The sequence below is a fragment of the Entelurus aequoreus genome, linkage group LG21, assembly GCF_033978785.1.
Source record: "Entelurus aequoreus isolate RoL-2023_Sb linkage group LG21, RoL_Eaeq_v1.1, whole genome shotgun sequence".
Lineage (NCBI taxonomy): Eukaryota > Metazoa > Chordata > Actinopteri > Syngnathiformes > Syngnathidae > Entelurus > Entelurus aequoreus.
The window spans coordinates 16,895,686-16,919,115 of NC_084751.1; the positions used below are offsets into that span (position 1 = coordinate 16,895,686).

The following is a 23,430-nucleotide window of genomic DNA, read 5'->3' on the forward strand; positions in this document are numbered from 1 at the left end:
GGTAAAACTAATATATGACATATGTTCTTAACATGCAACTCAAGACATTTCAAGAGCTTCTTTTGATATAATTTTGATGATTATGGCTTAGAGCTACTGAAACTCGAAATTAAAATGAACATTTCAGTAAATTTGGGGTTTTCAAAAACTGTAAGCCATGATCATCAAAATGATAACAAAGGCTTGACATAATTCACGTTTTCATGTAATTAGTTTATATCAATCAGATTCACATTTGAGGCATAATTGCCAACCCTCCCGAATTTCAGTGCCCCTCCCAAAAATCTCCCGGGGCAACCATTCTCCCGAATTTCTCCCGATTTTCACCCGGACAACAATTATTAAGGGCGTGCCGTGATGGCACTGCCTTTAGCGTCCTCTACAATCTGTCGACGCGTCCCCTTTTTCACCATACAAACAGCGTGCCGGCCCAGTCACATGTTGTATTAAAGTTAAAGTACCAATGATTGTCAAACACACACTAGGTGTGGTGAAATGTGTCCTCTGCATTTTACCCATCCCCTTGTTCACCCCTTGGGAGGTGAGGGGAGCAGTGGGCAGCAGCGGTGCCGCGCCCAGGAATCATTTTTTGTATGCGGCTTCTGCATACACACGAAAGTGACTGCAAGACATACTTGATCAACAGCCATACAGATCACACTGAGAGTGACCGTATAAACAACTTTAACACTGTTACAAATATGCGCCACACTGTGAACCCACACCAAACAAGAATGACAAACACATTTCGGGAGAACATCCGCACCGTAACACAACATAAACACAACAGAACAAATACCCAGAATCCCTTACATCCCTAACTCTTCCGGGCTACAATATTCACCCCCCCCCACCTCACCCACACACCTCAACACCCCCCCCCCCCCCCCCATCTCCCGAATTCGAAGGTCTCAAGGTTGGCAAGTATGATTTGAGGTTGAATTGCTGACACAAATGGACTTGTGCACAATATTAAATATCAGTCATTTACAGTTAACAGCAGCAATGGTTATTACCAACGTTCCCTCTAAAGTGTGTGCCTGCACAATTACGCTTTGCTCACATGCCCTCTGCGCACAGCAAATCTATGCTGCGCACAAAATCAAATCCCTTCTGAACTATAAACAAAATAAACAGATAACAATTTGTTCTGTATGATTTTGCAATGCAACTGTGAGTAACAGGTAATGGCAAGCGGCCACAACAGAGAAAACAATGTTCGTCAACACTGTTAAATTATTACGTCTGTAGAGACGCTTTAAAGGCCTACTGAAATGAATTTTTTTTTATTTAAACGGGGGTAGCAGATCCATTCTATGTGTCATACTTGATCATTTCGCGATATTGCCATATTTTTGCTGAAAGGATTTAGTATAGAACAACGACGATAAAGTTCGCAACTTTTGGTCGCTGATAAAAAAAAGCCTTGCCTATACCGGAAGTAGCGGGACGTCACAGGAGGAAGGATTACTCACAATTACCCGTTGTTTACAATGGAGCAAGAGAGATTCGGACCGAGAAAGCGACGATTACCCCATTAATTTGAGCGAGGATGAAAGATTCGTGGATGAGGAACGTTAGAGTGAAGAACTAGAGAGGCAGTGCAGGGTGTATCTTTTTTCGCTCTGACCGTAACTTAGGTACAAGGTCTCATTGGATTCCACACACTCTCCTTTTTCTATTGTGGATCACGGATTTGAATTTTAAACCACCTGGGATACTATATCCTCTTGAAAATGAGAGTCGAGAACGCGAAATGGATATTCACAGTGACTTTTATCTCCACAACAATACATCAGTGAAGCTCTTTAGCTACTGAGCTAACGTGATAGCATCTGGCTCAAATGCAGATAGAAACAAAATAAATAAATCCCTGACTGGATGGATAGACAGAAGATCAACAATACTATTAAACCATGGACATGTAACTACACGGTTAATAATTCTCAGCCTGGCAAAGCTTAACAATGCTGTTGCTAACGACGCTGAAGCTAACTTAGCAACTTAGCAACCGGACTTCACAGAGCTATGATAAAAACATTAGCGCTCCACCTGCGCCAGCCAGCCCTCATCTGCTCATCAACACCCGTGCTCACCTGCGTTCCAGCGATCGACGGCGCGACGAAGGACTTCACCCGATCATCCGTGCGGTTGGCGGCTAGCATCGGCTAGTAAGTACTCCTTGTTGTGTTGCTACAGCCAGCCGCTAATACACCGATCCCACCTACAACTTTCTTCTTTGCAATCTCCATTGTTCATTAAACAAATTGCAAAAGATTCACCAACACAGATGTCCAGAATACTGTGGAATTGTAAAACAAGAGCCACACAAAAAGTTGGATAACTCCAACACCACACAAAGTGTCAATTCCAGATCATTACACCATAGTGCACATCTGTTTGGGGAGCCATAGCTCCCCAAACAGATGAACATTTATTAAGAAATGTTAATTTGTCATATGAATATTATCATGGAATGCTGTTACTAGACTACAGAAATGCTAATAAAAATATATATTAAGCGGAACTAAATGTGATCTCTGAAAGGGGTACACATTTTTTCCAATGCTGTACACCCACCTAAACATAAAACATTATAGACACAGCTCATGAAAAACAATATTGTATTTGTTATATTATTTTCAAGTGCTCCAAATCACTTATATTAGGAACAAAAATGTAATGAAAATGATGGCTGGCATTTGATTAATTAAAATAAAACATTTAACTTGTTATTCAGTCAGCTTTGGGACAGTTGTGCTGTTAGTGTGGCCATAGTGTGCACCAAATCATTTTTTGGTTGCAATTCCTTGTTTTTAGTTACAAATTGTTTTTTGGGTTTTTTTTTTTGGCACGACTCAACCTCATATGTTAAAAGCCTTTTATTTATTGGTCAGTATTGTCCACCCCTCCTAGTCTTTAATAATTTCCCAACAAATGTGTTGAGAGAGAGAAGTAGCTAGCAGTCACGTCCATATGGGCGCGCCATTTGAGACTGCCCAATAAAAAAGCTTCTAACATATTGTTTAAAAGAGGCCCCGCCCAAAAGATTGAAGTTTAGTCGTAAATAAATCCAAAAACACTAACGTTTTTTTGTTTGGTTGCATATAAAGACACACATTAATCTCCATAGAGAACAATCATGATACATGTAAATAGCAAATACATTTTTATGACGGATGATATTTTCATAATACTGTACATATATACTAAACATATGACTATCTTTCTATTGACAGAAGCTCCAGAGAACCCCAGAAAGGAGATACTGTTTATTCTTATCCCTGCCATTGCCGTCCCTTTGATCATCGCTTGCCTCTTCTTCCTGGTCTGCATGTGTCGAAACAAGCTGAAGACACCGAGTGATATGCCTCCTCGCTGTCAGCCCAGCAGCTCATCCAACCAAGACATAGAGCTATCCCTCCTCAACCAGCAGAAACATCAGGTAGGACATCACACACATAATTTTCACCCGCCTACATTTCATATGTTGAAGCGGAAACTAGCAGGAAACTAACCACAGCAACAACCTGAATAATCAAAGTTCTGCTAGTACTTATTTTTAAAGTGAAATTCATTTTCAAGGCAAACAAAACTACTCTGGTCAAGTTCAACCCTTTTCAAACCATTTGTATTAGTATCAGATCGATACTAGTGTAATGGGATCGAGACAACATCCAGCAATTAACTTGCTTTTCCTCAGTTTATGCGACCGCAGTGTCTCTTCTATTCTGTTTAAGAAGTGCATCTCTTTCTCTCTCAGTTTCACTTTCTTTCTCAGTTAAACACACTTTTCCCCTCCCTCTTTCTCCTGGCTACTGGCTACTAACTTTGTTTTTACCAATATCTGCCTGCATTGGAAGTTATTTTGTTGTGTCATGTGGCGTTTAATTGTCATGATCTGACACACTAGATCATGCTTTATTTTGAGTTTGTGAGTGTTCTCCTGTGTATAGTGTTTTAGTTCCTGTCCTAGACTTTTATGTTGGTGGCTTTTCCTGGTTTGTTGGTGTTTTCCTGTAACTGCTTCACGCCTTTACCCTTCGCACTTTTGCCCGCACCTGTTTTCTGTTTGCAATTAGAATTGTTTAAGTTAGGCCTGAAACGCCATTCTCTGTTGGGACATTATTCATTCCATGGTGATGTCTTGTACGGATCTACATAGTGGACGTCGTCTGCTCCACACACATTGAGTTTTTTTGCTGTTGTCAAGCATTCTGTTTTTGTTTTCTTTGTAGTCTGTCCAGTTTAGTTTTTTTTGTCATGTATAGCTTCCCCTATGTTTTCAGACATATTGCTCTCGCCTGTGTTTGTTTTATCATTAAATATTTTTTACCGCATGTTGCCTCCTGTCTGCATAAAAGAGATTACAATAACTTTCCTTGTCTCACACGACGCGTCCCTGAAAGAATGTCCCAACCATGTGATTTCGCGGACGATTACGATTACACTGACGAGTAATTTGAGAAGTTTTTCTTGGGTGGATTTGGAAACAAAGGCTCAGCGTTACCCTCCCAAGGTACTAGAGACATTGATGTGGGGGCCAGATAGCGGTATGGTCCCTATAAACTCTTTCTGGCCACGTGCTGAGCCTGCGACCAAGAAAGAAGTTTACATCGTCAGGCCATTGCGACGAGCAGCCTTCCTCTAAGACAATGCAACCGAAAACGGCAACTTGACAGAACTTTTCTTGTCCTGGGGCTGCAAGCCAGTGCAGTGCAGGCGTAACAGAGACAGCTGAACCCTAGTCACCGGCACCCCAAGCATGTCAGCTGGGACACGCCCCCACAAGATGACGTGCCCTGTACAGAGTTTTCCTCTCCAGCTCATACAGACACTCTAATGGAGGTTACTGGCACATATTTTTTGACTTATGTTAAGGCTTACACGGGGTCAATCCACAGCGATCGTTCTGCCACACAATACCTCAATGCTAACGAGGGGAATTTACACTTCAACGACTGTCGTTGGCTTTGACAGTTAGGATTGCTCGTTTGCATTGAAACAGCTGTTTTTCCCACTACGATAGGGCGAAACCATCCTTGCCCAGGCACACTCTCCTGGTTTTTGAAGTATATATTTTGGGGCCTTTGGCACCAGCCGCTGCACTAAATGTGACCAATCTGAGGCTAAGGTTATCCAGGGTAAATCACACCTAACCTTATCCGTGTCCACACAGAACAATGCCACCGTTTAAGACCCCCGCCCCCTCCGTCCGCCGGCTCAACGCGACCTAGTACACATGCGCGGAAAAAAAAAAAGCGTCCATCTGCTCTCCAGTAGATGACTTTACTTCACTGTGAAGTTATTTAGAAGAGCTATATTGTAAATAGTTTGCTGTGCATTTTACATTTGTTTGTTGTGTTTTGTGTGCAAGTTTTTAAATTAAAATGTATCTCCTTTAAACAATATCCAGTGTTGTGGTTTTTCAACTAACTAGAATCCAGTGTGTCTATTGTAGTGAATCACACCTGAGACATCATAAATTAATCAAATCTTTATTGGACACGTAAACAATGTTATAAAAACCTTTTACAACAATTAATCTAGACAGAGAATACCCAAAGTATTGTTGTTGTGGGTTGACTCCGCCGTTGGGGTATTCTTTTGTGAGATATGGCGTCAGGGGATAAGCTGGGTCACCCCAAAGAAAAACAGGGAGCGGATCTTCATCTTCCAGCAGTTGTTTGGGACACGAGGGGATGGTTCCATCTTTCAGCTGCGCGCTAATGGCGGAGTTAGTGAAGATGCGGGCATCATGCACGCTGCCTGGCCATTTCACTGTCACATCCATAAAGCAATATTTGTTGTCACACACTGCCTATTACGATCACATCCACGGGAGGAAGGGACAACGTTTTTCAGTAATTAGACTCATAGCTGACGCGGACATTTGAAAGTTCTCTTGCAGACTGAGAAGTGTTTGTATACGAAATAGCTGCAATCGCCCATTGCCTTCTCTTAAGGTATTGATTTGAGGTTATCAAAAGCGCCTGTACATGTAGAAGAAGGAGAAACACAGGCATGTCTGGATGATCCGCCTCCATCTTTGTTATGAAGCTGCCTGTGGTGCGTTCTTTCTGGCGTCACTTCCTGTGTGGGCGGGGTGTTTTTGGCGTCACTTCCTCTCCGAACTCACTTTGTAAACGATCAATGAGTCCATACAACGCTAAGTGCCGGAGATTCAAGAATTACACGGCTGACTTCCGTGTAAAACATTGTCCGAGGAGGTGGACCTTAAACAATGGTTTAGCGTGGCTGAAACAGGGCTTAGGCTAAATTATTATTGGTTTAAAGGATTAAACGACCTTAGACATGGTCTAAGTCTATGAGCACGAACTGATGAAACATCTTTTTTGCTGTTGTACAGAATTCCGTTTTTGTTTTCTTTGTAGTCTGTACAGTTTTTTTGTTGTGCGTAGCTTCCCCTATGTTTTCAGAACACTTTCCTGTTGCTCTAGCGTTTTGTTTGTTTTATCATTATACTTTTCAACTGCACGTTGCATCCTCGGCTGCCTGCATACAAATAATAACCTTCGTCATCTCACACACGTGTCTCTGAAATATTTATTTTTTTGTTGACATTTTTCAAAAAAATGTTTTGGTAAATTGTTGCATTTTAATTATTAGGCAGTATTACTCTATTTGCTTAAATAGGTCGTTATACTTTTGTTTTCTATACTTAAAACACTTCCTTGTGGTCTACTGTACATACTGTGGTTCTTTGGTGAAGATTTTGCATAGAATATGTTTTACAGATCATCTTCAAGCAGCTTTCTGACAGTCTGTTTAGGAGGTGTTGTTTGTGGGCGGTCTTATTTACATGCCTCCACTTTGACTGTGTCTTCTCACCGCCAGCAGTGTTGTAATTTTTAGCACTTTCATATGGAGTCTACTGACAGATATAAGTTAGACTGTGCATGAAGCGCAATATGGAGGTATTTGGGCTTCAAAACTAACGGTAAAGGTAACGCTTTAAACAAGGAAGAGCCGTGCTTCAAGTGTTGCTTTAAACACGCCTTGCCTAATGGGGCAAATAGTATTAACACCTTTGCTTCAAATTTAGGTAAACATTTAAATAATAAGCATTCAGATCTGCACAAGGAGTTATAAAGACCGACAGGTAATAATGTAGTTGTTACACCTTTCCTGCTGTTTGCTCCAGTGCAGACCATAGTAGAGGAGCCCAGGGGAGACGTTCCCTTCAGTTCACTTTACCCCGCAATGGGTCTACTAAGATCCGCTTTCCGGTCAGAATTCTGGTTGCTTTATTATCAGTTTTGCAAGACATCACCAGACCCATTCATCACTTTACTGCGCAGTGCGCCCGCTCCTTTCTCTCTGTAGTCGCCCACTCACTCACGGACGTCACTCATCCAACACGTTGCCATTCTCACAAACACACATACGCTGCTCTCATGAGTTAACAGCTCCCCTGTTTTGCACATGTATATACAAAAAATGTAGATACGTATACGTGCACACAGCTGCTTGGCTTGATGCCAAATATTAGCGGAGTTAAGACCGCCCATCTAACTTCAACTAATGCAAGTAAAATTACTGAATTTGGTAACAAATTGCTACAATTTCTGTTTTATCTTTAGCGTGTATTTTACCTGCTCCATGGCTTATTTGTGTATATTTATCCATAGTTTTGTTTTTAGTACTTACTAATTATTATATTTTTCTTCAAGCACATACCTGGATTGGCAAACATAAATCATAAATGATTTGATATAATGTCAATAAAGCTTTTTTATCATATTCAAATGTAATCCTTGATTATGGCAGACTATATGTAATATGGAAAAATGTAAATTGTTGTTTGAGTGCAACAAGAAAAACACAATGTGTTTAAAGCCCTTTAATTTATACAAACCCCGTTTCCATATGAGTAGGGAAATTGTGTTGGATGTAAATATAAACGGAATACAATGATTTGCAAATCCTTTTCAACCCATATTCAATTGAATGCAATACAAAGACAAGATATTTGATGTCCAAACTCATAAAATTTTATTTTTTTTTGCAAATAATAATTAACTTACAATTTCATGGCTGCAACACGTGCCAAAGTAGTTGGGAAAGGGCATGTTCACCACTGTGTTACATGGCCTTTCCTTTTAACAACACTCAGTAAACGTTTGGGAACTGAGGAGACACATTTTTTAAGCTTCTCAGGTGGAATTCTTTCCCATTCTTGCTTGATGTACAGCTTAAGTTGTTCAACAGTCCGGGGGTCTCCGTTGTGGTATTTTAGGCTTCATAATGCACCACACATTTTCAATGGGAGACAGGTCTGGACTACAGGCAGGCCAGTCTAGTACCCGCACTCTTTTACTATGAAGCCATGTTGATGTAACACGTGGCTTGGCATTGTCTTGCTGAAATAAGCAGGGGCGTCCATGGTAACGTTGCTTGGATGGCAACATATGTTGCTCTAAAACCTGTATGTACATTTCAGCATTAATGGCGCCTTCACAGATGTGTAAGTTACCCATGTCTTGGGCACTAATACACCCCCATACCATCACCGATGCTGGCTTTTCAACATTGCGCCTATAACAATCCGGATGGTTCTTTTCCTCTTTGGTCCGGAGGACACTACGTCCATAGTTTCCAAAAATAATTTGAAATGTGGACTCATCAGACCACAGAACACTTTTCCACTTTGTATCAGTCCATCTTAGATGAGCTCAGGCCCAGCGAAGCCGACGGCGTTTCTGGATGTTGTTGATAAATGGCTTTCGCTTTGCATAGGAGAGTTTTAACTTGCACTTACAGATGTAGCGACCAACTGTATTTAGTGACAGTGGTTTTCTGAAGTGTTCCTTGGCCCATGTGGTGATATCCTTTACACACTGATGTCGCTTGTTGATGCAGTACAGCCTGAGGGATCGAAGGTCACAGGCTTAGCTGCTTACGTGCAGTGATTTCTCCAGATTCTCTGAACCTTTTGATGATATTACGGACCGTAGATGGTGAAATCCCTAAATTCCTTGCAATAGCTGGTTGAGAAATGTTTTTCTTAAACTGTTCAACAATTTGCTCACGCATTTATTGACAAAGTGGTGACCCTCGCCCCATCCTTGTTTGTGAATAACTGAGCATTTCATGGAATCTACTTTTATACCCAATCATGGCACCTACCTGTTCCCAATTTGCCTGTTCACCTGTGGGATGTTCCAAATAAGTGTTTGATGAGCATTCCTCAACTTTATCAGTATTTATTGCCACCTTTCCCAACTTGTTTGTCACGTGTTGCTGGCATCAAATTCTAAAGTTAATGATTATTTGCAAAAAAAAAAAAAGTTTATCAGTTTGAACATGTTGTCTTTGTAGCATATTCAACTGAATATGGGTTGAAAATGATTTGCAAATCATTGTATTCCGTTTATATTTACATCTAACACAATTTCCCAACTAATATGGAAACGGGGTTTGTATTTTAATCTTCTAAAATTGTTCTTTGAGTGCAATAGGAAACATATTTGTATTGTATTGAAATATTTTTTGTTAAAATAAAGCCAAAATTGACACTTTTTCGTAGTTCCCTTTATTTGAGAAAGTATCAAAAAGTATCGAAAAGCATCAACATACATATTGGTACTGGTACCAAATTATTGGTATCGGGATAACCCTAGTTTGTATTAGAAATGGCAACAGTGGAGGATGCATGTACATGTACGAGCCGGTCCCTCACAACAAGAGGCTAGAGAAAAAGAACAAACTCTTTGACTACAGTGTCGGACTATAATGGTGGACTACCGCAAAGCTCTTTGTGTAAAACTTTACCATTTACAGAGATATCTACTGACATCACAAATGAGGCAAATTCCAAACGGCTCATTTAGAGGAAGTATGAAAGAAGGCACGATTGTTTTATAAATATCTACGCCATGCTTTCATAGTTTGACTTCAAATTTACAGTACTTATTGAGATTACAAATACTCTAAAAATGTTCCAATATGTAAGGAAAGTTAGTTTTGCATCTGTTATTTCATGTTGAAATAAATTGTGTGTAATGTAACATAATAAATGAGTTATTATTTTTGTGCATATATGTTGTTTTAGTTGCATTTAGTTCAGAAAACATTTTAATTTGGATAAAATATTTTTCCTGTTATCATATTTATAATCTAACTAGAGGCAAATTCACAACTTTATTAAATAATTTTGACATTTAAAGTCAAAGTATTGGTATCAATAGTCACCTGGTATCAATAGTCACCTGGTGGTGAGTTGGCTGCGATGGTAGGGGAGGATGCCGGACAGACCTGGCAGGCCCAAACGCATTGTGAGGGTCTGCTGGGAACGTCTGGCAGAGTCTCCTGTCAGAGAGAGTTTCAATTCCCACCTCTGGAAAAACTTTGAACATGTCACGAGGGAGGTGCTGGACATTGAGTCCGAGTGGACCATGTTCCGCACCTCTATTGTCGAGGCGGCTGATTGGAGCTGTGGCCGCAAGGTAGTTGGTGCCTGTCGTGGCGGTAATCCTAGAACCCGTTGGTGGACACCGGCGGTGAGGGATGCCGTCAAGCTGAAGAAGGAGTCCTATCGGGTTCTTTTGGCTCATGGGACTCCGGAGGCAGCAGACAGGTACCGACAGGCCAAGCGGTGTGCGGCTTCAGCGGTCGCGGAGGCAAAAACTCGGACATGGGAGGAGTTTGGCGAGGCCATGGAAAACGACTTCCGGACGGCTTCGAAGCGATTCTGGACCACCATCCGCCGCCTCAGGAAGGGGAAGCAGTGCACTATCAACACCGTGTATGGTGCGGATGGTGTTCTGCTGACCTCGACTGCGGATGTTGTGGATCGGTGGCGGGAATACTTCGAAGACCTCCTCAATCCCACCGACACATCTTCCTATGAAGAAGCAGTGCCTGGGGAATCTGTGGTGGACTCTCCTATTTCTGGGGCTGAGGTCGCTGAGGTAGTTAAAAAGCTCCTCGGTGGCAAGGCCCCGGGGGTGGATGAGATCCGCCCGGAGTTCCTTAAGGCTCTGGATGCTGTGGTGCTGTCTTGGTTGACAAGACTCTGCAGCATCGCGTGGACATCGGGGGCGGTACCTCTGGATTGGCAGACCTGGGGTGGTGGGTCCTCTCTTTAAGAAGGGGAACCGGAGGGTGTGTTCCAACTATCGTGGGATCACACTCCTCAGCCTTCCCGGTAAGGTCTATTCGGGTGTACTGGAGAGGAGGCTACGCCGGATAGTCGAACCGCGGATTCAGGAGGAACAGTGTGGTTTTCGTCCTGGTCGTGGAACTGGTTTGGTGGCTGCAGGATTAGGTCTCTGCTTTTTGCAGATGATGTGGTCCTGATGGCTTCATCTGGCCAGGATCTTCAGCTCTCACTGGATCGGTTCGCAGCCGAGTGTGAAGCGACTGGGATGAGAATCAGCACCTCCAAGTCCGAGTCCATGGTTCTTGCCCGGAAAAGGGTGGAGTGCCATCTCCGGGTTGGGGAGGAGACTCTGCCCCAAGTGGAGGAGTTCAAGTACCTAGGAGTCTTGTTCACGAGTGAGGGAAGAGTGGATCGTGAGATCGACAGGCGGATCGGTGCGGCGTCTTCAGTAATGCGGACGCTGTATCGGTCCGTTGTGGTGAAGAAGGAGCTGAGCCGGAAGGCAAAACTCTCAATTTACCGGTCGATCTACGTTCCCATCCTCACCTATGGTCATGAGCTTTGGGTCATGACCGAAAGGACAAGATCACGGGTACAGGCGGCCAAAATGAGTTTCCTCCGCTGGGTGGCGGGGCTCTCCCTTAGAGATAGGGTGAGAAGCTCTGTCATCCGGGGGGAACTCAAAGTAAAGCCACTGCTCCTCCACATCGAGAGGCGCCAGATGAGGTGGTTCGGGCATCTGGTCAGGATGCCACCCGAACGCCTCCCTCGGGAGGTGTTTAGGGCACGTCCAACCGGTAGGAGACCACGGGGAAGACCCAGGACACGTTGGGAAGACTATGTCTCCCGGCTGGCCTGGGAACGCATCGGGATCCCCTGGGAGGAGCTGGACGAAGTGGCTGGGGAGAGGAAAGTCTGGGCTTCCCTGCTTAGGCTGCTGCCCCCGCGACCCGACCTCGGATAAGCGGAAGAAGATGGATGGATGGATGGATGGATAGTTAAAGTATTGGTATAAATAGCATACTGTGTTTACTTGGTATTGGATTATTACCAAAATTCCAAGTATCGTCCTTCGTTTTAGATAAAATAAGCCAATTCTTAGTGTATTTCAATCATCATGTTTTACCCTGCAACCTATTTAATTATTAGGATGCCGTGCGCCTGTCAAAATTTGCAATCTTTAACCACAACTTGATACCATAAAGATAGCTTATTTCAACAGGCAATATTTTTCTGTCTATATGCTTGCCAGGTAATTGCAATGTTGCATTATATAAACTTACATTGAACAAAAATATAAATGCAACACTTTTATTTTTGCTCCCATTTTAATGAGTTGAACTCAAAGATCTAAAACTTTTACTATATACACAAAATACTTATTCCTCTCAAATATCGTTCACAAATCTGTATAAATCTGTGTTAGTGAGCACTTCTTCTTTGCCAAGATAATTCATCCCACCTCAAAGGTGTGGCATATCAAGATGCCGATTAAACAGCATGTGCAGTTTTGTTTTATTGGGGATCTGGGTAGTTCATAAAAGCAGTCTGGTGTGACCACCATTCTTCTCACAGAGTGCAAAACATCTGCGCATAGAGTTGATCAGGTTGTTGATTGTGGCCTATGGAATGTTGGTGCACTCCTCTTCAATCGCTGTGCAAAGTTGCTGGATATTGGCGGAAACTGGAACACTTGTGGCCCCGAGAGGGACAAGCAGTAAAAAATGGATGGATGGATGGATCAAACGCGCTGTCGTATACGCCGATCCACAGCATCCCAAACATGCTCAATGGGTGACATGTCTGGTGAGTATGCTGGCCATGCAAGAACTGGGACGTTTTAAGCTTCCAGGAATTGTGTACAGATCCTTACAATATTGTCATGCTGCAACATGAGGCAATGAGACAATCATGAAGGTGCACCTGCTGGATGTGGAGGTCCTGGTCTGGTGTGGTAACACGTGGTCTGCGGTTGTGAGGCTGTTAGGATGTACTGCCAAATTCTTTGAAAAGCCTTTGGAGATGGCTTATGGTAGAGAAATGAACATTCAATTCACGGGCAACAGCTCAGGTAGACATTCCTGCAGTCAGCATGCCAACTCCCTTAAAACTTAAGACATTTGTGGCATTGTGCTGCGTGATACAACTGCACATTTCAGAGTGGCCTTTTTGTTATGGGCAACTTGAGGCACTCCTGTGCAATATTCATACTGTTTAATCAGCATCTTAATTTGCCACACCTGTGAGGTGGGATGGATTATCTTGGCAAAGAAGAAATACTCACTAACACAGATTTAGAAAGATTTGTGAGGAATAGGTATTTTGTGTATATAATAAAAGTTTTAGATTTGAGTGTTGGTCATCTTACCTTGAAAAATTAATTAGTTATAGTTACAAATGATTTCTACCTATCAGTTCAATTTTAAGACTAGATGGAACAATCCCATGATACAAAAGACCTGAGTAGAGTGGTAACAGTAGGCTACATCCATTGGACCTGCTTCAATGCTGTTAAGGTGTTGGACCTGGTTGGGTGGCATAGCAAAATGGGGCGACGTAGAGTGGGATGGTTGACAGCATAATGTTGGCGCCCTCCTTCACCGGTGTTTAAATGACAGGCCCACGCCACCTCCAGAGGGCTCATCGGCAACACCTGGCGTCCCCCTCTGCTTTCAACCATTATGTGCTGTAGGTCTTACTAGAGCTCCAGATGGTGTCGCTCCTCTTCACCCACAGCCACCGACTGGCTGCCTCTGCTGCCTCTGCTGCCCCTGAGAGGGCTTTGATGGTGTTTCGCAGGGTTTGGCCTCAAACTCCAATGTTAAACTCAATGTTAATTAAGCAGCCTGATGGTTGTCCGGCCCACAAAGCCTCTGCAGCCAACTTCCACTGGGCAGATCTTGGCTTTCCATCCATTCTGCTTGGCATCAGCTGCCAGGTTTTTGCGTTCAAATGTCTCCTCCACTGCAGCCTCCTAGAGAACCATGAGTTCGATTATGTACACGATGTGCAGTGAGGAGGACCAGAGCACAAGGTCTGGCTATCTTTGAAGGAAAGCAAAGCTTTTGATTGAGAGCCAGCGCCATTTTCCAGTCACGAGTTGGCCTATGTCTTTAGATGACTTTGCACCTTCTAGGATTAACTTTCTTGTGGATGTATGACATAATGTTGGCGGGGCAGGGCATTGGTCTTCACCTGTCTGGCCTCTAGTGCAGGGGTCCCCAAACTACGGCCCGCGGGCCGGATCCGGCCACCCAGCATCCAAAATCCGGCCCACGGGAAGTCCCAAGTTAAAAAAAACGTTTTTTTTTTTAATTTAAAAAAAAATGTTTATTTTATTTTTATTTTTTTAATCTTTCCTTTCTAATCCATTTTCTACCGCTTGTTACTCTCAGTGTCTCCTAGCCGCTCAGGCAAATCATATTGTCTAAAAATGAATTTTCCCATCGATAACGTGACAATGTTAAATGTCAAAACGAATTAAAAAGACAATGCATATATGTATATATATATATATATATATATATATATATATATATATATATATATATATATATATATATATATATATATATATATATATACATATATATGTCTTAATTAGATTATCCAAAAAAATAGTGCTCGATACCGTGGTAGAGCGTAATATGTATGTGTGGGGAAAAAATCACAAGACTATTTCATCTCTACAGGCCGTTTCATGAGGGGTTACCTCAATCCTCAGGAGATTTAAATCTCCTGAGGATGCCTAAGATCCTCCTTTGCTTGCAGAGTAGCTGCCGCTGCAGTCTATTACCTGCCAGTCACAAGGCTAGGAGCTGTTTGGGCAACGCATGGGTCACGAGACTCTGTTAGCATCATTTCTAGCCTTATCTTTGCACACTTAAACTCCTCTACTAGGCTGGAAACAGGAAGTTTCAGAACACCTCTTCCTTACAGTCCGATGTTACTGAAGCATTTGGGAAGACCCATCCCCATCCTGGCAAATGAGCTAACCTCTCTCTCAAACTTTCTACCTTTGTGGTTGGTATGTCATAGATGGTAAGAGGCCACATTAGCCTGGGTAGAAACCCAAATTGGAGGCACCACAGCCAGGCACCATGGTCTTATCGATGTTTTCAAGGCCAGCTATGGAATCCTGCTTGAGCTGGTCCACATGCTCTGTGTCCTCAGCAGTTTGACAGCATACTGAAGTTTTTATGACATTTACCTTGTAAGAACAGAACCCTTTCTTTGAACTGAAACAGTATATTATAAGTACTAAACAGTATATTGTAAGTACTAAACAGTATATTGTAAGTACTAAACAGTACAACAGAAAGTTCAGTCCAGAATAATTGTGAGATTGGACACTCTTGGTTAATTGACTCTTTTTCAATGGGACAAAAAAAGAGCATTCTCAAGAAACAGCCTGGATGAATTTAGACAGAAGAGATTTACAAGGTAACAACTGTGACATGATTGTAACTTTATTTTAAATATTTTATGTTTAGTCCAATTTTTTTCAAAATGAATATGAGGTAAGAAGTTTCTCTGGGACACAACCCTTTTTGGTGGACAAGTTATATCAGAATTAATTGTGTTCCTTGTGTTATTGTTACATTTATTAACTTATATGTTTATTTTAGCAATCATTAAGCTTGGAGAAACTTACTCCATCTGTTCTTCCCGTAGAGAAGACTTTAAGAGCTGAAGAAGCTGGACTGAAATGCCATTTATCAATCTTTTATAATCAATAGGATTCATGTCAATAATATATTTTTCAACAAATTATTATGTTTGAATGAAAGTCAATTTCTGTCAAAAAAAGAGGATACATTAGTTTTCTTTTTGAATGTTCTTGTAGTCAGACAATATTTTCAGTATATTAAATTGAATTTTTACCTGATATTGGATAAGCTCCAGCACCTCCTGCGACCTCAAAAGGGACAAGAGGTAGAAAAATGGATGGATGGATGTTTCGACTGTCATTTGCAGTCTTCTTCAGAAGGGTCACCTGACCACTGTGACTATTAGCTCCTCCCCCATTGACCATCAAGTAGTCTGCCTGGTTGTCCAGGCCTATAAGAAGAGCTGATAGGCAACACATCACAGCAGTCAGGTGTCCCTTCTGAAGAAGACTGCAGATGACAGTCCAAACAGGTCAGGTAAAGATTCCTTCTAATATACTGAAAAGATTGTGTGACTACAAGAACATTTGAAAAGTATATGAATAATACGACATAAGGAGTCTTTTTTGAGGAGAAAAAAAAAAAAAAAAGGATATTTAGTCTGTTTGGAATATTTAATATTCCAAACAATATATTTGTGTGGAGAGAACTTGTTTGGAAGCCAACTTCCATGAATCCAGAGGTTGTTTGTTTCGTCCTTGTTGAAATGGTCGTGCAGCTGTGTGTTGACTCTGAAATAAGAATGTAACAATCAGATCACATGAAAACAGCTAAGACAATATAAATCATACAGGGAAATGCATTTTTAGACAATACGATTTGCCTGAGCGGCTAGGAGACACCAAAAAATTAATTAGAAAAGTCAGATTTAAATAAAAAAAAAATTTTCCCGCGGGCCTGGATTTTGGACGCTGGCGGGCCGTATTTTGGGGATTCCTTATCTAGTCGATAGAAAAGGGCTAAATAAATGTAATCCATTCTTATTAGTATATGATTAGCTACTGACGTACCATGACGTGACTCACATTTCGACATGTTACCATAGCAACAACGCTGCAAACATTACTAGCTGATTTGACTATGTACTTTTGTCCGCTTCCTCTGAGACAAACGGCAAGTTTGCAATAGATGTCAGACTCTTAGGAGCCGCGGAAACACTAGTTGCTAACTTGTTTGTAGTGGAGGCACACTAAGGCTAACTGGTTAGCTCACTACAATGCCATGTTGCCTTACATTGCGTGGGATTCAACAATCATTTAGAAATAAATAATGTCTAATTACCTTTTCCTCCTCTTGCTTCGATGTCCATGAGCTGGAACGTTGCACTTGATGATGCTGCGGCGCAAACTCGCAATGGAACGAGTGCTCCAGGCTGCTTAGCTGTCGGGAGGAGAAAGGCACCGCTGTGTGGCCGCTCAGGTGTCACAGCACGCAGGGGCAATCCACGGCGGCAGCCCGACCCTTGTTGCATTGAAAGTGTTCTTACATTCTTCGCTGAAGCCCTCAAATTATGAAGTAGAGCTCCCGCCTCGGTTAAGCTACTTGTCGGCAGTCAGGCAGACATTTTGTAACTTGGCTTTAAAAACAATTTTTTTTTTAATTGTCTGAAAAGGGGCGGGGATTATTGGTGACCGGAACTGGAATGCAACGTCTCTTATACACACTGGTAAGATGCTCGCATACGCACTGGTAAGATGCTCGCATACACACTGGTAAGATGCGCTCATACACATAACTGAAATCCTTGCACACATACTACTGAAATTGTTGTCTCTCACACGCACGTGTAAAAAGCACACACACACACAGGTGAAATCCGTTTATACATACTAGTGAAAAATAATTCCAGGTGTGTGTGTGTGCGTGAGAGAAAAACATTTCAGTAGTGTTTATGAGAGTGTTTCAGTTGGGTGTGTGAGAGAAGAACATTTTAGTTGTTTATGTGAGAGCATTTCAGTAGTGTATGTAAGAGTGTTTCAGTAGTGTTTATAAGAGTGTTTCAGTAGTGTATGTAAGAGTGTTTCAGTAGTGTGTATAAGAGTGTTTTAGTAGTGTATGTAAGAATGTTTCAGTAGTCTTCATAAGAGTGTTTCAGTAGTGTATGTAAGAGCATTTCAGTAGTGTTTATAAGAGTGTTTCAGTAGTGTATGTAAGAGCATTTCAGTAGTGTTTATAAGAGTGTTTCAGTAGTGTATGTAAGAGCATTTCAGTAGTGTTTATAAGAGCATTTCAGTAGTGTGTACAAGAGTGTTTCAGTAGGGTGTGAGAGAAAAACATTTCAGTTGTTTATGTGAGAGCATTTCAGTAGTGTATGTAAGAGGTAATTCTGAATAATGTCCCTAACGGCCCCTCATATGATTGGCTCTACATCGTTGCTAATCCCCACCCTCATATTTTTCATATTTGACGCTATTGAAGAGCTGTGATTGGATATATTCCAAACTTGTCCCACCATATACCAGATGAAATTAAATATAATTGGATTTAGATTATGTCAACATTTTTTTCGACGCTGAGGGGAGGGGTGTGTGTGTCAGTGTGCGCGCAAACTCACCAAGCACTGTCAGCCAAGGGACAGGGATGAGAGAAGATGATACTATTGTATCGTGCACCTTTTTCAGCGGATTTCTCCGCTCCTGCCGATAATTTTGTCATCATCACCCTTGCTTTCTGATGTGTGGCTGAAACCTGACACATTGCACTTCATTTAACCAAACTGTAGTAACACGCCACTTCACATTCTCAGTAACGGCAACGGCGTTGCAATGATGGGAACAGTAATTAATTAGATTACTCGTTACTGGGAAAAAATAACGCAATTAGTAACGCTGTTATACTGAAAGGCCGTTATTATCAAAACTGGCTAATTCATTGGTGCTCGGACATACAGTATGTTTTCCACAAGTTGGAAGTTTCCTGAAAATACTGCTGCAATAATAAAAAAAACAATCACAAAAAAAGCCCGGAGGAACTGTCTAATGTCCGTCAGAAATGACATTTGATGGTAACAGTTCCCTTGGATTGGCTCTGACCAGAATACAGTAGGTATTTAAAGCGACCAATCAGAAAAAAGCATTGTTGCCGGGCCATGAATTTAAGGCCCGCCACAAAGTGCCAAAAGGCAGGAACAGAGAAACAGTGCACGCGCAAACAGAGGCCTCACATGCGCAGAGGGTGGTTTTATACGCGCATATTTTGGAACTGTTTTGATGCCATAGCAGAGAACCTGCCAACCCAGCACTTATAGTTGGTCAGCTTTGGAATAACGGCACTGGGCGTGAGCTTCAACACATACGGAAGCTACATAAGTTGGCTAATATCAATCATCTTCTGCTAGAGGGGAGCAGTGGCAGAGGCCTCCTGCCCGAGCAAACTGGTCAAAGCTACATCTCCAGGCCCGAGGTGTGCGGTGGCATGGTGAGCACTGCCGTCGCATCTCCACAGGCCTTGCATCCATGCAGCCATGATTCCACTTTGAAGTTCATAGTCAAACCCCCTGAATCGACAATTCTAAGACACCCTTATTATGTTATGTATTCTAGCAAACAAAATGCTACTTTTTCATTGTTGGCTTAAAGAATGTGTCCTTTTTCATTTTGTGACTGCAGGCAAAGCTGCGGGAGATCAATGTGTCAGCTGTTCGATTTATGGAGGAGCTGGGTGAGGATCGCTTTGGCAAGGTTTACAAGGGTCACCTGTACGGCACTGCACCTGGTGAGCCAACACAGGTGGTGGCCATTAAGACACTAAAGGACAAGATTGATCCCATCCTGGCTGAGGAATTTCGCCATGAGGCCCTGCTCCGCTCGCACATTCAGCATCAGAATATTGTTTGTCTTGTGGGCGCGGTCACTAAGGAGCAGCCAATGAACATGATCTTTACGTATTCCAGCCTTGGAGACCTCCATGAGTACCTGGTCATGCGTTCCCCCAACTCGGACGTTGGCAGCTCCGATGATGACAGGACGGTAAAATCCACATTGGAGCCAACAGATTTCCTTCATGTCGTCACCCAGATTGCTGCCGGAATGGAGTATCTTTCCAGCCAACAAATTGTCCACAAAGACCTCGCAGCTCGGAATATTCTGGTTTTTGATAAACTTGGCATTAAGATTCTAGATCTGGGTCTCTTGAGGGACGTCTACTCAGCCGATTATTACAATCTGATGGGAACAAGCTCTTTTCCAATTCGCTGGATGTCACCTGAGGCTATCATGTATGGAAAGTTCTCCACAGACTCTGACATCTGGTCTTACGGTGTTTTGCTGTGGGAGACCTTTAGTTACGGTCTGCAGCCGTATTGTGGCTACTCCAATCAGAATGTGATTGATATGGTGCGCAGCCACCAGGTATTGCAGTGTCCTGACGACTGCCCGGCCTGGATATACACCTTGATGCTGGAGTGCTGGATCGAATTCCAGGCAAGAAGGCCTCGCTTTAAGGACATTCACACGCGTCTGCGCTCTTGGGAGAGTCTTTCAAACTACAACAGCTCTGCTCAAACTTCCGGCACCAGCAACACCACCCAGACCAGTTCTCTCAGCATCAGCCCAGTGAGCAACATCAGCATGAGCACAGTGAATGCATCACGCTACCCAAGCCCCAAAAAGAGTTCCCCCTTCCATCAAGCCCAGTTTATGCCAATGAAAGGTCAGATGCATCGACCATTGGTCCCCCCACAACTCTACATTCCAGTCAATGGTTACCACCCTATGCCAGCTTACCCATATCTGCACAACTTTTACCCCATGCAAATCTCCATGCCTATGCCCCACCAGCAAGTTCAACACCCACCACAGATAGTCCCCAAAGCTGGGTCCCACCACAGCGGAAGCGGCTCCACATCAACAGGCTATGTCACCACCGGTCCTTCCAGCAACTCGGTGGCAGACAGAGCAGCTTTGCTCAGTGACGACTTTAAGACCAAGGACCAAACTGACGCCACGTCCCAGGCCGAGCTTGGGCAAAACGAGAACTCATCAGCACCTGAGATCGAATTATTGGGCGATAATGTGCTTCGACAAACTGATGAGCTGGTGACCCAGTTGTCAGAATCATAGGTGGGTGTGTGTATTGAAACTACAAACTATTCTGTGAACCGTGCTTGCTTTCAGGGGGCAGCATGAAGCAAGTTTGCAGAGAACTTTGCAGAGACCTTTAGTGAATGTTTAAAAAAAGCCTCTTTTGGACTGTACACTTTGAAGATAACAGACTCATGATCCCACTTTTTAATATGTCTTTCAACCTGCAAACACAACAGTACATTCCAATGTTTGATTTAACAAGTGACCTTGCCTGCTCCAATGAACACATCCTTTCCCGATCTGCATGTCATGTTCCTCAAGAGGGAATATGGAGCTTTCGAACATTAGAAGGAACTAAAAGTCACCAAAAATGTTGACCAAAACAGAAGTGCTAAAAGTTGAACCTATGTTTTACTGATGTGAGTATCCTGGTGCATACCTTAGTGTGATTTTATGGAAATTATTATGAGGGATTCATGTACATCCAACAGTAGAATGTATGCCTTATGATGGTTACTATTCTGGACATATGGGTGCCCAAAAAATTGTCATGTCATTAACAAACATTGTGTCCCATCGAGGGTTGATAATTGATAAGAATTTAGCTATTCCAATTGTATTATCAATACTGCTTCCTGAGCAATGCCCTTCTTAAGTTGAGTTCCAATGAGAACCAACAAGACTCAACTGTTGACATGTGATGTCCAGAGTCATTTATAGAGAGAGTATGGACAACCCAGTTTAAAGTGATCTTCTCAATGATTAGTCAAAAGGCATTCACATGACTACAGGGCGCCATGTTACGTACCAGTTTGAAGCCACAGCTGAGCGACACTGCACTTCCTCATTATACATTTAGTAAATTGAAGAGTGTTTGCCGAGGGTTTGCCATGTAAACATGCCCTGCTGTGCGGCATGGGGATGCGCCACTTGCAAAAAACGCTAGAAGCAATTGCGTACGTTTCTGCGCAACCCAGAAAGAAGAAAATATGGGAAGTGAATGTTCGCAGGGAAGGCTGGAGAGCCAATAATAAGTGTTTCTTGTGTGAGGTAAGCAAATATACATACACATGAGAAATGTGGTATACCGCATGCTCAGTAACAGTGAATTTATTCTCTTTGCCTGACAAAACTTTGCTTCAAAATTGCACCTTTTCTGCCGTTCTCACCAATAATCCAAACTAAACTAATAAATATTGCAGTAAAAAGCGACATTAGTTCAGTATTCAAGTCAATAGGATGTTGTCTGTCCATCTGTATTGGCCCTGCGATGAGGTAGCGACTTGTTCAGGGTGTACTCCGCCTTCCGCACGAGTGCAGCTCCGGCACCCCCGCAACCCCGAGAGGGAAAAACGGTAGAAAATGGATACAAGAATGGTGATAATTAAATCAGAAAGCCATGAAACATATGCCATATGAAACATTAAAAAAAGCACAGGCATATATAGCGCAGTGATTACAAACAATACATTGGAGACAGCCACCACAGTTGACATACTTCACACAGAAGTCCTAATTTCTCCGTAATTGTTGGTCCAAAGCTAATGAATGTTTTGGCAAAATAAGGGTAACGCATTTATTTTTGGTTGCTGTGTATTTTCTGAAGTACATTTAGCCGGCGGGACCGTGTTAGAGAGCCACTGGTCAATAAACACTGCATGAATGTGGAGTGCATCAAATATGGCCAACAAAATTATATTTTGATGAAAAAAAACAAATCTTTTCTTGAAGGTTTATGAGCTATATTTAGACTTATTATTTAGTTTATTATGTCAGGAAAACTAATGTCAGAACGACTCAATTGCATGCATCTGGGCACAGCCGCCAACGTCCTAGGTACCAATCATGGCGCCTCTCGTTTAGTTGTCCATACTCCCTCTATACACGATTGGTGATATCAGTGTTTGAGGACCCTCTAGTGGCCGCAGGGCCCCGAGCAGAAGCTCAGGTATAATGACAAATGGCACTGCACGGATAAATCCCCTCGTGGTGCTCAAGCACCTGCTCTTTTGTACTCCATGAGAAGTGCCTTTTCTGGTGGAGCCCAATTTTTTCATTCATTCATGAATGAAAATTACTCTGTAATCATTCATCCATCCATCCATTTACTGCCGCTTATCCCTTTCGGCGTTGCAGGGGGTCGCTGGAGCCTATCTCAGCTGCATTCGGGCGGAAGGCGGGGTACACCCTGGACAAGTCGCCACCTCATCGCAGGGCCAACACAGATAGACAGAACAATCAATTCTCCCCAAATATGGTTTTGATATCTGACCGAGCATATATGTATTTGAGTTCTTGTGAGAATTCTCTCCCAAATTGCTCGACGGCATGCACTCACAAGCTCTCGATCACTCCCCCTCTTCATAATGTGTAGCACAGAGTGCCAGCTTGTGACATAATGCTGGCTGCTTCAGACGTACAAACGTCTGAAGCAGCCAGCATTATGTCTTTTCTGACACGCAGCATCAGACAGAGAGGTACAGCAGCGTTTGTGCAACGTCATGTGGTGCATAATTAACCACATTAGCCCTGCTGTCGCAACTGGTCCGACAAAACAAAATAGAAAAACAACTCAAGGCCTTGTCCAGCTGTTAACTGATGTTTGTCATGT

At 42.7% G+C, this 23,430-nt stretch overlaps 1 protein-coding gene across 1 annotated transcript in view; it reads left to right on the plus strand.

Moving 5' to 3' along the window:
- Window positions 1-22,946, plus strand: part of ror2 (receptor tyrosine kinase-like orphan receptor 2) — a 147,191-nt gene extending 124,245 nt beyond the window's left edge. The window contains exons 8-9 of the mRNA XM_062031076.1: window positions 3,240-3,445; window positions 19,404-22,946. Of these exons, the coding sequence (XP_061887060.1) occupies window positions 3,240-3,445; window positions 19,404-20,855 (1,658 nt within the window). The 3' untranslated portion in view covers window positions 20,856-22,946. The remainder of the gene's footprint in view (window positions 1-3,239; window positions 3,446-19,403) is intronic.
- The last annotated feature ends 484 nt before the right edge of the window (window positions 22,947-23,430 follow it).